Consider the following 13,042-nt stretch of genomic DNA (forward strand, 5'->3'; position numbering starts at 1 on the left):
TCCTGCTGTTAAAATAAAAAAACAAAGTGCATCTCCGCCTCCTCCTTGGGAAGAGAGCCAATATCTGTGTTAATAAGAGATTGCGCGGAGGAGGCTGGGAGGAGACCGTCTTTGTTTTAATGCTAACCTGACTGAGTGTGAAAATCAAGTTTCTGCTGCCTCTGTGCTTTTTCCTGTGGCATCTTGATTACAGTCTGCAGGGGAAGGGGGAGAGAAAGGACAAAGCAGATCCGATCTGCAGCGTTCGATTTTTTTTTTTTTTTTTTTTTTTGGTGTTTTTTTTTTCTTTCTTTCCTGCCAGGGTGTTGAACATGTGGCACTTCGTTTCCCTGGTTTTACCTGCTTTCTAGGGCACCAGTTGTATGTGTGCATGCATAACTTATTGGTGCATTTCCATTGACATCTGTGGAAATGCTCGTGTAAGTAAAGCTACACAATCACAGAAGCACAGGGCTGAGAAGGACCTTGAGACCCATTTAATCCATCCCAGGCAAGTGCTTGTCTAAGCTGCTCCAGCGATGCGCTCCACAGCCTCTTCAGATCATCTGTCCCAACGCTAACTCTCCCTCAGGCTTAGACCGTTCTTCCTAATATCTAGGCTTGGCAGAATTAGATTTTTATTTAATAAGTCCGACAGATAGTATCCACGTTTATTTTTAAGCATTTAGTTTGATTTTTAGCAATTTTTAAATCTTCAGCAGTGCCTGGAATTAGAGATGTGGGGGGCAGACAATTTATTAATGACAGCCATGGTATTCACTGCAGTATTTCTCTATAGATTTTCTTTTGCAACCCATTATTGAAATGAGACAAAAATACCTATTATTATAGTGCAGTTTAACCACCCGCTGTGACAAATGTAGCTACATTAGGACTGCCACCCGCTGAGTGGCAGAGCTGCCGTCAGTCCCTGCTCTGCTTGCCGATAGCTCTTGCATCCACTTTGTCACTTCTTCCTTTGTTCCCAGTCCCTTGGGGTTTCTGGGAGTTGCAGTCCAAACTGCGGTTCTGTAGGACTGCTCCCCCTGTCATCACACGCTCCATCAGCCATCATTTCTATACATTTTACATATTCTCTGTTCTATAATTTCTATATATTTATTTCTATAAATAAATAGACATCCCCCTTTCTATAAATTTTGATTATTAATAATGGAAATGTATTTTTGCGGGTCTATGCGCGCAAGGTGGAATCACCATTTACTGATAAAAATTGATTCCTGCCAAATATCCCAAGTAAATTTCCCTTGTTCCAGATTCAGATCCCTACTCCCTGTGTTGTCCCCTGTGGACACGGAGAATAGTTTTAGCAGCAACTTGATGTATTCGAAGATTTATGCGTCGTGTTTCCTAGATGTCAACTCATTTTTGTTGCCGTTGACTCGACTCGATCTGCATCTTGAAGCGTGGTGTCCAAAACCGGACACGATACGCCAGGTGAGGCTTCACCGGTGATGAAGACGGTGGAAGAATCACTTCTCATGTCTTCATAAAATTATAGGCTTGCTTATGCACGTGCGTAAGTGGTCGTCAGATCGGGACCTATGTTCTTAAGTAGGATGACCATATGTATTTTAGGGGAACCAGGGCGGGGTGGAGTGGGTGCCGGGGCAGTGTATGGCAGTGGGTGGAGGCAGATCAGCTGTTGGGAGCTCGGTGGTTTTCTCACTGAGGGTTGGGCCAGGCTGGGGCACGCGTGGGCTCTGTCCATCTTGCAGATCAATCCCAGTACCTGCAGGCACATCCTCTGGGCTGAGTGGGTGCAGCCAGCCCTGGCCTCGTACCCGCATCCCTGGGCAGGCAGAGCTGGGCTGTCTGTGTGGGGGCAGTGATGCGGCAGGTCCAGCCCGGTGGCGCGCGGCCGGGTGCTGGGGTGGGGCTGGAGCCGAGAGTCAGCTTGGGGCAGGCAGAGTCTGCGTAGTGCTCCCAGCCCCAGCTCTTGCCAGTCCCGGACTTTTGCTTAAATTTTCTCCAGCAATCGGGATGCTGAGACAGCCTAGCAAATCCAGGACATCTAGTCACCCTGCTATTAAACCAGCAGGGATTATCGAAAACATGGATACAAAAGCAAAATCCATTCCTTTTGCTAGAGATCATCCATTTTGGAGCCTTTGACTGGGTAAGTTTGTTTTCAGAGTAACTGGAGCCATGAGTTGGAAATATGAATGAGTGTGGTATTTTGAAGTCGCCGGGCACGCTGCAGACACGTTGGAGTCAGGTTGCACTATGCCCTTCTGTTATGAGGCTTCAGTTGGCAGGTGTAGCAGCAGCTTTACCCAGGTCCTGTATTGCTGTGAATAAATGCATGGAGATGAAAAATTGTAGCAGGCAAACCATCCCCTGCAGCAGCAGATCACGCCATATGGGAGGCAAGAATTAGAGTGTGCCTTCTGCCAGGACAGCACTGCTGATTTGGTTATGTGGGACTCGGTAGTGATATTGGGGGAAGGCTGTTCCTAGTGAGAGCAGCTTTTTCCACCCATGCTGTTGGTGGCTCTTAAAACAGAAAGGGAAGAGAAGGCTGGGAAGAGAGGAAGGATTCTCTCTTGCTATTTGTGCATGCAAGAGCCTAGTGCAGGGAGACCTTATCCTCCCCTAAGGTCCTAAGGAAAGAGAATCGCTCTCGTTGGTCCGAGATGTAAATGGCTAAGCTATGCCATCAGGCCCGACAGGTCACGCCGCTCGGCGATTCCTCCAGATGCAGTGTTCGTCTGCTGATTTAACAATTTGAAGCGAGAAAGTGCAGAGCCCTCTCCCCTCACGCAAAGCCCGGTGGGTAAGCGGACCGCACGGTTCCCATCCTGGGGTTGTCTCCTTGCACAGGTCAAAGCGGCGGCAGCCGGTGCTGGCGCGCCGTGACACACTTCATTCTCGTGAAAGTTTTGTTTGTGATTCGCGTGCGTGCGGCGGGCTGAAGTCCGGATGGTCGAGCCTGTTGGAAAATGCCATCAGAGCTGTGACACTGCCCTGCGATGGCTGGCTTGTGCTACAGTGGCAGCCCTGCCCTATAAATTAGTCACTCGCTTTACAGCACAATTGTATTTCCCTCTGTTTGCATCTCTTTGCTTCCCCTGTAGGCAGACAGCTCCCATTCGACCCCCAAAACCCAACAGTCAACCCCGATCCCTGGGATCTTGCTTGAGAGCGTAGCAGATACCGTTGCTACGTGTTTTTTCTATCTAATCGATGGTCTCCCTTGACCCCTTTTGCTGCAGCATCTGAGCTCTAACAAGCATCACAACAGCTTTCCAAGGAGCTCTGTGAATAGTGGTGCTCTTAAATATTTCAAGATGGCATTATGGATGCTATTGCTTCGCACTGTTCGCAGAGCAAGTCGCTGTGGCTTGGGGTGCGTTTTGGTGTCACGCTTTCCGAATGACTGGAGGCGCTAAAGAAACACCAAGTTATCAATATTTTCATCACAACGAAAGCATTGTCAGGCTTTCCCCAGTCCCCCCACCTCAGATGGATCGATGAGATTCTCCGCCAGTTGGTAAGTCATGAATTCGTGAGTTGAGGGGCTGGATTCATTTTAGTTTTTACAATGGCTTTGTCTTCCCTGTAAGGTTTGTCTTTACTGTGAATTCCCACTACCAGGGTGCTTGGTGCTGGCATAGCCCAGATGCCGGGAGGCACTGGCGCAGCTCATTTTCTGAGCAGGATTGCAGGAGACGGTGGGTAAAATGTCTCCCTCTAATAAGGCCTGGTCTGCGTTACGCAGCGTTGCCAGCAGAACGATGTGTGTCTACATTCAGAGCTCCTCTGTCTTGATGCAGGCAGTTATGCCCCTCTCCGACAAAGCAGTCAACTGCTTGGGCACCAGCACCCAGCAGAAGGTGCGTGCATCGGTAGTCACAACGCGGGCTTCTAGCCAGGGTGCCTGGTATCGGGGTGCCGTGACGGCCTTGCAAGGGTGCTGCTAGGAGAGAGGACATAAGTGAAATGAGCTTGAGAAGATCAGTGCAGGCTCTTCCCTTTCTGCTGTTCCTCTTCTTCCCTGGCCCCTCTTCAGGCTGCTTAATTCACAGAAGTTATGGAGAGGGTCCTCAAATTTAAAAAAAAAAAAAAAAAAAAGCTTGAGAACCACTGCTGTAGGAGGTCAATGCTCATTCAAAGGATTTAAACCCGACCTTAAATAAAAGGTAGATGAAATTTTCAGTTTGCATAGATGCCTCGTGCTTTAGACCAGGGGGCTCGAACCTTTGCCTTTTCCTCGGATGATGCTGTGTCTTGCAGAGCATCGGGATGACGTTTGCACCGGGCGATACCTTGATTCCCAAGAGCAGAAATGCATTTGAAAAGCTCTGTGCAGTGTGCTTTTCTCTTGGTCGGGGTCTAGTTTTGGAGGCTCCCTTCACCATTTAAATCAAAGAGGGGGGCTCACCTCTTTGCTCCCTCTGGTGCTGCTTTGGTGGAGCCGGGGGCCCCGGATGCTTGGTACAGAAGCATTGCGGGAAGCTGCTGCTTTCTGTTCTGCTCGCTCCCGAGGGCTCTTCCCTGGAAGATGCTCAACCCTGAGGGAGCTGAGACCCCAGACGGCACCTTGCGGGACCATGCTTTCCATCTCTAGTAACCATGTTTCAGCCCAGTTTCCAGCTCGTATTTCTGCTTTTTGGGAGTGGGGAGAAGGACTGGATCCAAACCAACTTCTGACTCGACTGGGCTCTCATCAGGGCCCTGGAATCCAACTTCGGTTCCCAAATTGGACAGTATTTTCTTGGAGAAGATTGAGTTGATTGCATGTTTGCACAAGTGTGTTTATTAGCAGACGGCATCAAAATCCAAGAATAAGCGTTTTATATATGATGTTTGGCTTCAGCGGAAACATTGAGTGTAGAAGCAGAGAATATCTCCGGGACCAGTGTTGCCTTCGAGGCAAATGAGGCATGACACTTTATTTTAGTGTAAACACTGCTCTGATCCCTACCCTTTAATAATAATAACAAAAAGGCACCATACTCCAAGGCAACACGGTGGACATTTTTATTAGCCAGAAAAAAATCATGATTCCACAGCACGATCAAATTAATCCTGCCTGTCTCAAAAAGTGCTATTATGGAGGCTGGGTTTTTTTTTAAAAATAAACATATGCCTAGAAAAGTATGCTTCCTGCTAGAATAGAAGTGCCTGAGATCCATCTTAAGTCATTTCTCACCAATCGCTGCCACACGCGTGTGTGTGTGCATGTGTGTGCTTTTATTAAGACTGGAATGAAGTTATTGTTTTCATGGGACCTGGGGGCTCATTTATTCTATCACTGGAAATCTACCCAGATTTTCGTGTGGCTGTGTTATGCTGGTTAAAGTGAAGCAGCACTTCTTTCTTTTGTTACTTGGTATTGCTCTAACTTTTGGTAAGTGGGTTACAGTTTTTAATTCATCCAGGGCCTTATCTTGCAAAGTGTGTATGTGTGTGCAAGCAGGCGTTAATTTTACCTGCCTGGGGAGTCCTGTTGAGTTCGGTGGTTCTCGTCGTGTGCCTGTTTATAGCGCGGGGGTATTATTAGGGCTCAAGGTGTTTGCAGGGAGGAAAAGCCCGAGTGTGGGAAATAACTGAGGCTTTCCTGTGACGTAGTGCTTAGAGCAAAGTTTGGTCAGGACCTGGATTCGCTGGTGTTTGGGAGCATTGGTTTTAGCCGATCTCCTCCACGGCTCTTGCACGCAGATACCTTTCTGTGGGCGACCGTGGAGGGATGTCTATCGTTACCGCTATTCAGAAAATGTTGCTTTCCGCTGGCTGGCTTTGGCGGCAGCTTTTTTGGGATTGACAGATGGGGATTCGTGGCTCATTCCTGGAAATGGAAGCTGCAAATTAACTGAAAGGTCATGAAGGCTTGGAAAGAATAGAACAGCTATCGCTATATCCACCTGCTTATTTCATGTCTAATATCCCAGTAATGCTTTGCATGGCTACGGTGCCTTTAACTGGAGGAATTCAAAGCAATTTGCAAACACTAATTACGGAGCCCATCTATTTTTGTGAGTTGAGTATTATACCTTTTAGGAAAGATGGGTAAACAGAAGCAACGAGGATGAGTGACTTGCCCGAGACCTCAGAGAGGAGGAGGCTTTGGATCCAGGAGTCGAATTTGGGAGTTCCTGGCTCCCAGGGCTGTGCTCCGAATATTAGGCTACCCCGTCTTTGCTCTTTTTCTCTGCCGTGGGTGGGAGCTATTCATTAAACTCTCGGAAAATTAGCTGTCATGAGTCATAGCCGAGAAGCCTTCAAGATCTTGGGCAGCCTAGAAACTAGATGACTTACCCTTAGAAATGAAACCATTGCTGCGAAGTACCTATTGTGCAAACGCCGAACGGTGCAAGAGGAACACACATGGTATTTTGCAAGAGAAATGCCATTTGCAGGGAGGTGGCGGGGCTCCCTGCGATCTCCCTGCCCTTAAAAGAGAAGCGGGACGCGTGCAGCTGCCTGAGCAGGCAGCGCCTTTAGTAAAAATGAACCCTGAAACCGTGGTGCGAGGAAACCTTGCTGATCAGTGTGATGGTTTGCTTTGCAGGGCAGCCGGCGGCCCCTCGGGGAGGAGCGGACATCGCATGGTTGCCTGCAAGAGGCAATTAATCGTCTTTGGAGGATTTCACGAGAGTGCCAGGTTGGTTGCAACAAGATTCGTAGATCGTAAGGCTGTAAAGGGCCACTGGGGTGGGGTTCGTTGTGACACAGGCCGTAGAAATACACCTAGTAACTCCTGCATCCAGCCTCATGCCTTGTGGTTAAGCTGGGCCCTATCTTTAAGAAAGACGCATGGTTTGGAGGTAAAGGTACGCAGGGATGAGGAGAGTGAGTGGCATTCCTCAGGCCCCTGATCTCGTTAAGCTGTGCCTGCTTCTTTAACAAGCCCTGCATCCAGCATCCCTCCAAGTAGGAGATTACAGGCCGCAGTCGGGTGCGCCACTGCTTCAGGCGCTGCTGGGACTGCAGTGTAGGATAAACATCATAGCTCACTTGCGCTGCTGTATTAGCAAGGGCCAGGGCAGCTTGGAGCCTGGCACCGGCTGCAGTTGTTGAGCTGCCGAGTCTGTACGCGGGTGGTTCACCCGCGCTGAGCTCTGCTCTGTCGCATCTTCACTCTTTGCTTGACCTGAGCTACCTGGTGTGGGTACAGGAGCGTCGCTCCCTGGAGGATACAAATGGACCGCGGTCACCTCGGGTCCTTCCCGTATCAATTAGATAAATTAACGAGTAAGCTCTTTAGTCTTTGCACGTGAGACCTTCTGTTGCCCCTTGCTTTCAGGTGGTAAGCAGGTGGGACAGCTTGCTGTCTGGAGTCGGCACGACTGGTTTTGTAGTACGGGCTGAGGCAGAGCAGAGAGTCTGGGTGAAGTTTTGGTTGCCTGTTGCAGCACGGCTGTGTCTGGTGTGTTTCGTGGCTCTGCCACCGCAACCTTGTGCTGTAGCAAAAGATCCACCTATGACAGGCAGAACAAGCAACCTCTTCCGAACTTCCCTGTGGTCTGCTTTAGGTGACATTTTATCCTGTGCTAACCAGTAGGCTCCTGTAACAGCTCGCTGTGTGCTCCTTTGCCCTGCCTAGAGACTACATCTACTACAACGATGTGTATGCTTTCAACCTGGACACGTTCACGTGGAGCAAGCTGTCTCCCTCCGGCCTCGGCCCTGCCCCGAGGTCTGGCTGCCAAATGTCTACCACTCCAGAAGGCAATGTAGTCATTTATGGTGGCTACTCCAAACAGGTGAGATGACAGGCACTGAACTAGGGCCATGTCTTTTTTTTTTTTGCCTGCTTCCTAAACAGAATCATTGCCATGTAAGAAGAAGGAAAGTTCTGAGAAAAAGATCGGAAGCAGCAAATTCAGTTATTCCAAGTACAGCTGGGGCCTGGGGCTGTTTTTGGGCTGCTTCTCAGTTATGTGGTTCTGTACATTTGGCTACTGGTGAGGAGGGCTGAGTGGTTACGGCCCCAGTTTGGGATTGCTGTTTGGGTGACTTATGTTCAGTTTGGGTGACTTATGTTCAGTCTCTTGCCTCCGAGAGGTGGTTTCAGTGCCCAGCTCTGCTACAGATTAATGGTATGTCCTTGGTTAAGTTGTGTAACCTGTGCCTCTGCTCCTCCTCTGTAAAATGGGGAGAATATCTCTGGTCTAAATTGCAGGGGTGCTGTGTGGGAGAGGAGATAGGAGGAATAAATTCAAGTGTGATAGGTGCTTGAATATAACAGAAATAGGGCCAGAGAAGTATCTCAGATATAAAAATAAGAGCAGAGACAAAATTTTGGGGCATAAGTCGGCCACTAACAGCCTTGAGTTGTGAAGAAGCTACGTCAGCCCCATGGGCAGGTTATCCTGTAACAGCCGCACGCAGGGTGTTGTCCATCTCTGAAGCGCCTGGGGCCAGCCCAGGAGGTGAAGTACCAGTGCAAAGGGATTACGTCTAGGTCGAGAGGGTAGATCCTTTGTTTCTTCCCTGAAATGAATGACGGCTTTTCTGAAGCCGGTTTCCCAGGTGCGGGAATGCCGCGCAGGCGTGCGGAGCATGGGACTCTCGCGTTTCCATTTCACGATGTCCAAGAGAAATGCCAAATGTGGTCGCCCAAGGAGCGGATGACCCACATGAGGAGCTGCGGGTCCTGTTAGCTGGGGCTTGCAGATCACTGCTCCCTTTGCTCATGAGGTAAAGCTTCTGGTGAGGGCATCACGGTGCGTGTCGGACACCTGACCGGAGCACGGTCAATGGTCTTTTCCCACCTCGGCAACATCAAGCCTGTGGGAGTTTGCCATGCCAGAACTGGGCATATCTCAGTCCGATAGGTGCCTCTGGTGACTAGCATGGTGGCAGGAAAAGGAAGAGCAGGACACAGGGTGGAGTGGAGGAGGGTGTTCCTACTTGGCCCCGTGGCTGCTAAGGACATATCTGGAGGCTAACGTGAAGCTCCCCCACCCCCATGCTCCAGATGTGCATGCCTCGCAGTCTGGAAACAAAGCACTGCTGCTGCACTAGTGCAGCCCATAGCACGTGCCAGGGAGCATGCCTGAGAGAGGCACCGAACATGCACCCAGCCCCTAACGCAGCTGCTTCGTGTCCAGGAGATGTGTATGTAGAGTGGGGGTGCGTGGCTGGAGCCTGCTTCCTGGTGGCACTCTTGGGTGCAGCACAGAGGCTGCATAGACAGGAGTAATGCATAGCCTCTGGCAGTGAGGCAGCAGCTGCCAGGATGCAGGGCTTTTCTCGGGGTGCAGAAGGGGTTAAGGGAACAGAGCTGCTTAGCAAAGCTGATGCACCGAAGGGGGCCTTTGATGCACTCCAGGCTTCCTTTGCACTGCTGCTCGCTTTGTTAATCAAAGTAATTTATACTGGGTAGCCCTTTAGACCATATGTCCTCATTGACCAAGTGTGCCTGTCTCCGTGCTGGGAGGGAGGAAGTGAATAGTCCATTAGCAGCGCTGAGCAAAAGGCTTCTGCCAGTGCTTCCAGTGTTTATAATGCAGACAGGAGCAGCAGGGTCTGGGTTTTATGTCTCAGCAGAAAGGCATCGCTTCCAGCCGCGCAGCACCGGGGGAGGTGGATGCACTGTTCCTTCCGATCTGTACAAATGAGCAAAGAAGAGGGAGGTGCGGGGAGCACAGGGGGGAGCAAATATTCCGTCTATATATTTAGAAACATTTGTGCCTCCTCACAGCCCGCGCTCGGCACTGCAGCTTCTCGCCTGCACGTTTGTTTAAACAGCAACAGCGCTGGGAAGGATTTTCCACCTGAACGGGCTTTGTCCTGCCCCTTGCCCTCCACCCTCCTTGCTCCCAAGGTCAGAGAGCCACACAGCCTGCCTGCCAGATGTGCATCCCCCTGCTCCCGAAGGCAGCTGGGGTTGTGCGGTATGCTGCAGCCTCTGGACAGCAAAGGCTGAGAGCATCAGGAGTGGGGGGTTTTTTGTTTTTTTTTTTTTACATTTTACACCTTCTGCTGTACCAGGCTGAGCTACAGCGCATTGCTTTGGAGCCACTTTTCTCGTCGTCACTTGGAAAATTTGGAGTGACGGGGAAACGGTGTCTGAAATGCAGCCCCTGCTGCAGTGCCTGTGCACGGCTCTGAACCAGAGATAGAAGAGGAACTGATGCATCGCTCTTGAGTTAAAACTCTGTCCCCAGCTGTTTTGTACAGCCGGCGTGAGCTGTCTGGCCGCTCCATTCAGGGCTCCCATCACACGCCATGGCCTGTTCGTGAATGCTGTACATACACTTTCTGTATACGAATGCAGACGGGAGCAGGGACCAGGGAGCGATTGATTTGCTGGCACATTCCCACTCTGCGCTGAGGTGGTACCGGAGGCTTTCAGCAGCCCAAGCAGGTTGCATGCTGGGTGGGCAATTCTAAAACCGTATTGCATCCTGCCTGCAAACTGCCGTGCGCTGGACAGTCAATTTGTACGGCCTCCAGCTGCCAAGGTGACGCTGTTGGGTGTTGTCACAATCACTTCATTCACTGAGATTCGTCGTTTCTTGGGCCCATGGGGTGTAACGTTGCATCCCCGTTTCCGTGAGCGTGTGCTTAGAGCTCTGCAAGCAGCTGATCGTGGAGCTGAGTCTTGAGCTCAAAGGTAATCAGCTGTGCATTGTGCAGCGCAGGCCCCTGGGGACACTGGGGCAGGGTCTGGGAAAATAAAGCAGCTCAAGTTTGATGGAGAACCAGCAGCTGGTCACAGCCGGAAAAACGAAGAGTAAGACCGTCCCTGCCTCGGCTGCAGACAAGCACAGCCGTACAGGCTGCTAGGAGAAAAGCTGGAGAGAACAAGGTCATGCAGCCTGCATATAACATGGCCAGAGACAGATGCACAAGAACCTCTCAAAAGCTTTCCTTTAAATAGATGTAGGGCCAAGTTCAGAGCTGTTTCGGGGCTTCGTTCGCCTGGGCCCCGTTCCCACGGAGTAGGTCACGGCGGTTGCAGCAGGTTCGGTGCCAGATGCAGGTCATGCTGCCCTGCAGCGTATTGCATGTTGCTTCTCAGCTGTCGCAATAAGGAGGGGCCTCCTGCAATCGCAGTTTCGCGATTTTCGAGGTTGCCGTGAAAAATGGCGTCGGTTGTGATTTCCCGGGGAATCGGCCCAAATAGAAGGAAAAAAATAAAAAGCTTTCCAGAATATAAAGATTTAGATTTAAATTTAATACTTAGGTGTATAATAATACAGTGATTGATGAGAGGTTTCTGTGGAATCTGCTATTTAATTATGCGGTTTTTGCCTCTTGGCCAGTCGGCAGCACGGGATGGGGCCGCCGGGGCAAAACGCCTGTGAAATCGGCTCTGCACTGTGCACGGGCCGTGAAAAGCCCTTTGTGTCACTGGTTTAAGTAGGTCCCTGGTGATACCCGAGGAAAAGGCAGAGAGAAGACTTGCTAAGTTCAAATGAATGTCGACGGTTCTGGGAGCTCGTTATCGATGCGAGCAGAAGCCCTGGGCTGAAGGCCCCCAGTATTTAAAAACTCAGGTCGGGTTTGCCAGCATCCCTATGGCCAAGCGAATGCTGTCAAGTGTTGTCTCTTGTATGTTCGTGCATCCTGAAAATAGCAGGGGCTACTTGTGCGGCTGCTGCGCTCCTCCCGCCCTGAGAAGTAGCTCAGTGGGATCTTAATCGGCCGTGCCTGCTTCGACACGAAAATCCCATCAGATGCCTTGGATTCGCTCTTCTCCCACTGCTCCTCGTTTTGAGATGCTCCCTTTCTTTTATGGTAGAGAGAGACCTGCAGCCGCTGCATCTTTGCACCGAGAGCTTGCGATTGCTAGGCAACCCGAGCGCCGGGGCCGGCGCGAGCGCCAAGCGCAGCTGGGAGACGTCAGGGAGCTGATGCTGCTCCACCGCGCCTGCGAGCCGGGCCCCGTGGCACGAACCGAGCGCACCCCGAGCGCAGGGCCGCGCGTTCGAAGTGATGGCTTTCCGAGGCTCCGGTTTTAAAAGCAGGTTCGGCTGGACCCTGGCTCGTGGATGTGCTTGCAAGGGACTGGACATCCTGAGGTCCCCTCCAGCCCTCGTTTCCTATGAATTGGAGAAGAGAGCAGTTCTTGCCTACTCTGGAGTCTGCATTTTCAACAGCGGTCTCTGATTTTGCCCCTGCAGTCAGAGGTTAAGCAGAAACCTTGGAGGCTAACCCCAGCCTTAAATGCTGACTCCTTTCAGTAATCAAGTCACTTACCCTCCTTATGCCTCAGTTTCCCCGTGACTTTCAAAGGAGTGGCGGTAAGGATTGCTTGCCCTAGACTGGTGTTTAAGGGAGGGCTCAGCCGATGCTTTTTCCAAAGCAGCTGGAGCGTGCAGTGTGTAGGTATTTATTGGTTTGTGCAAAGACAAGAATGCAGCTATTCAGAAATGTTTTGTGCTTGGGAAAGGAGGTGGACCTCTGTATTATGTAACAGCCCAGGAGGAAAATAGAGTGAGGTTAGATGCCCTTTTCAATATGTGAACCAGCATGTTATGGCCAAGGTGCACAGTATTATCAAGCAGCAGGGGAACAGGATGGTTCTCCTGAGTAGCAGTGGGGGTTTTGTGTTTTTTCCCTTTTGTGTGTGTTCCCTTTTTTCATCCCTGCATAGCATCTGTGCATCTTGTGTGTACGTGAAGGTTGCATCCCTTTGAAAGCAGACCATTGGAGCTCCCACTCCACCTCATCAGCGGTTTCAGTCCAGGAAGCATTATCCTGTTTTGTACACGGTGTGTTTACTACAGGGAGCCACATGGCTTTCGGATGGAAAATAATGCGGTTAATCCTGACGGCCCCCCTGCTGCCGGAGCAGGCGGCACTCCGAGTCCCGCCACGACACGCACAGGCCGTTGGGTTGACTCAGACAGCTGTGCTGCGAGCAGATCTACGCCCCTCATCCTTATGTGCCCCCTACACATGCACTCTTCTGTTCCTTTTTCTCCTGCACTCTTGCTGTCTCTCTCTTATGGTCTCTATATGTAAAAAAAAAAAAAAAAAAGAGAGAGAGAAAAGAAAAAAGTAGCCCAAATTCAACTTGGATTATAGAGAAAACAGACTGTCGATGCAATGCTGAGCATCACTTCCCTGGGTTAGCTTAATT

General features: G+C 50.5%; 1 protein-coding gene across 1 annotated transcript in view; it reads left to right on the forward strand.

Moving 5' to 3' along the window:
* Positions 1 to 13,042, forward strand: part of KLHDC4 (kelch domain containing 4) — a 32,912-nt gene that overhangs the window by 12,476 nt on the left and 7,394 nt on the right. Inside the window, exons 6-7 of the mRNA XM_090063127.1 lie at positions 6,515 to 6,607; positions 7,550 to 7,709. Coding sequence (XP_089919253.1) covers positions 6,515 to 6,607; positions 7,550 to 7,709 — 253 coding nt within the window. The remainder of the gene's footprint in view (positions 1 to 6,514; positions 6,608 to 7,549; positions 7,710 to 13,042) is intronic.

The sequence above is a fragment of the Crocodylus siamensis genome, chromosome 9 (genome assembly GCF_052110815.1).
Source record: "Crocodylus siamensis isolate JL-2025a chromosome 9, ASM5211081v1, whole genome shotgun sequence".
NCBI classification, from domain to species: Eukaryota; Metazoa; Chordata; order Crocodylia; family Crocodylidae; genus Crocodylus; species Crocodylus siamensis.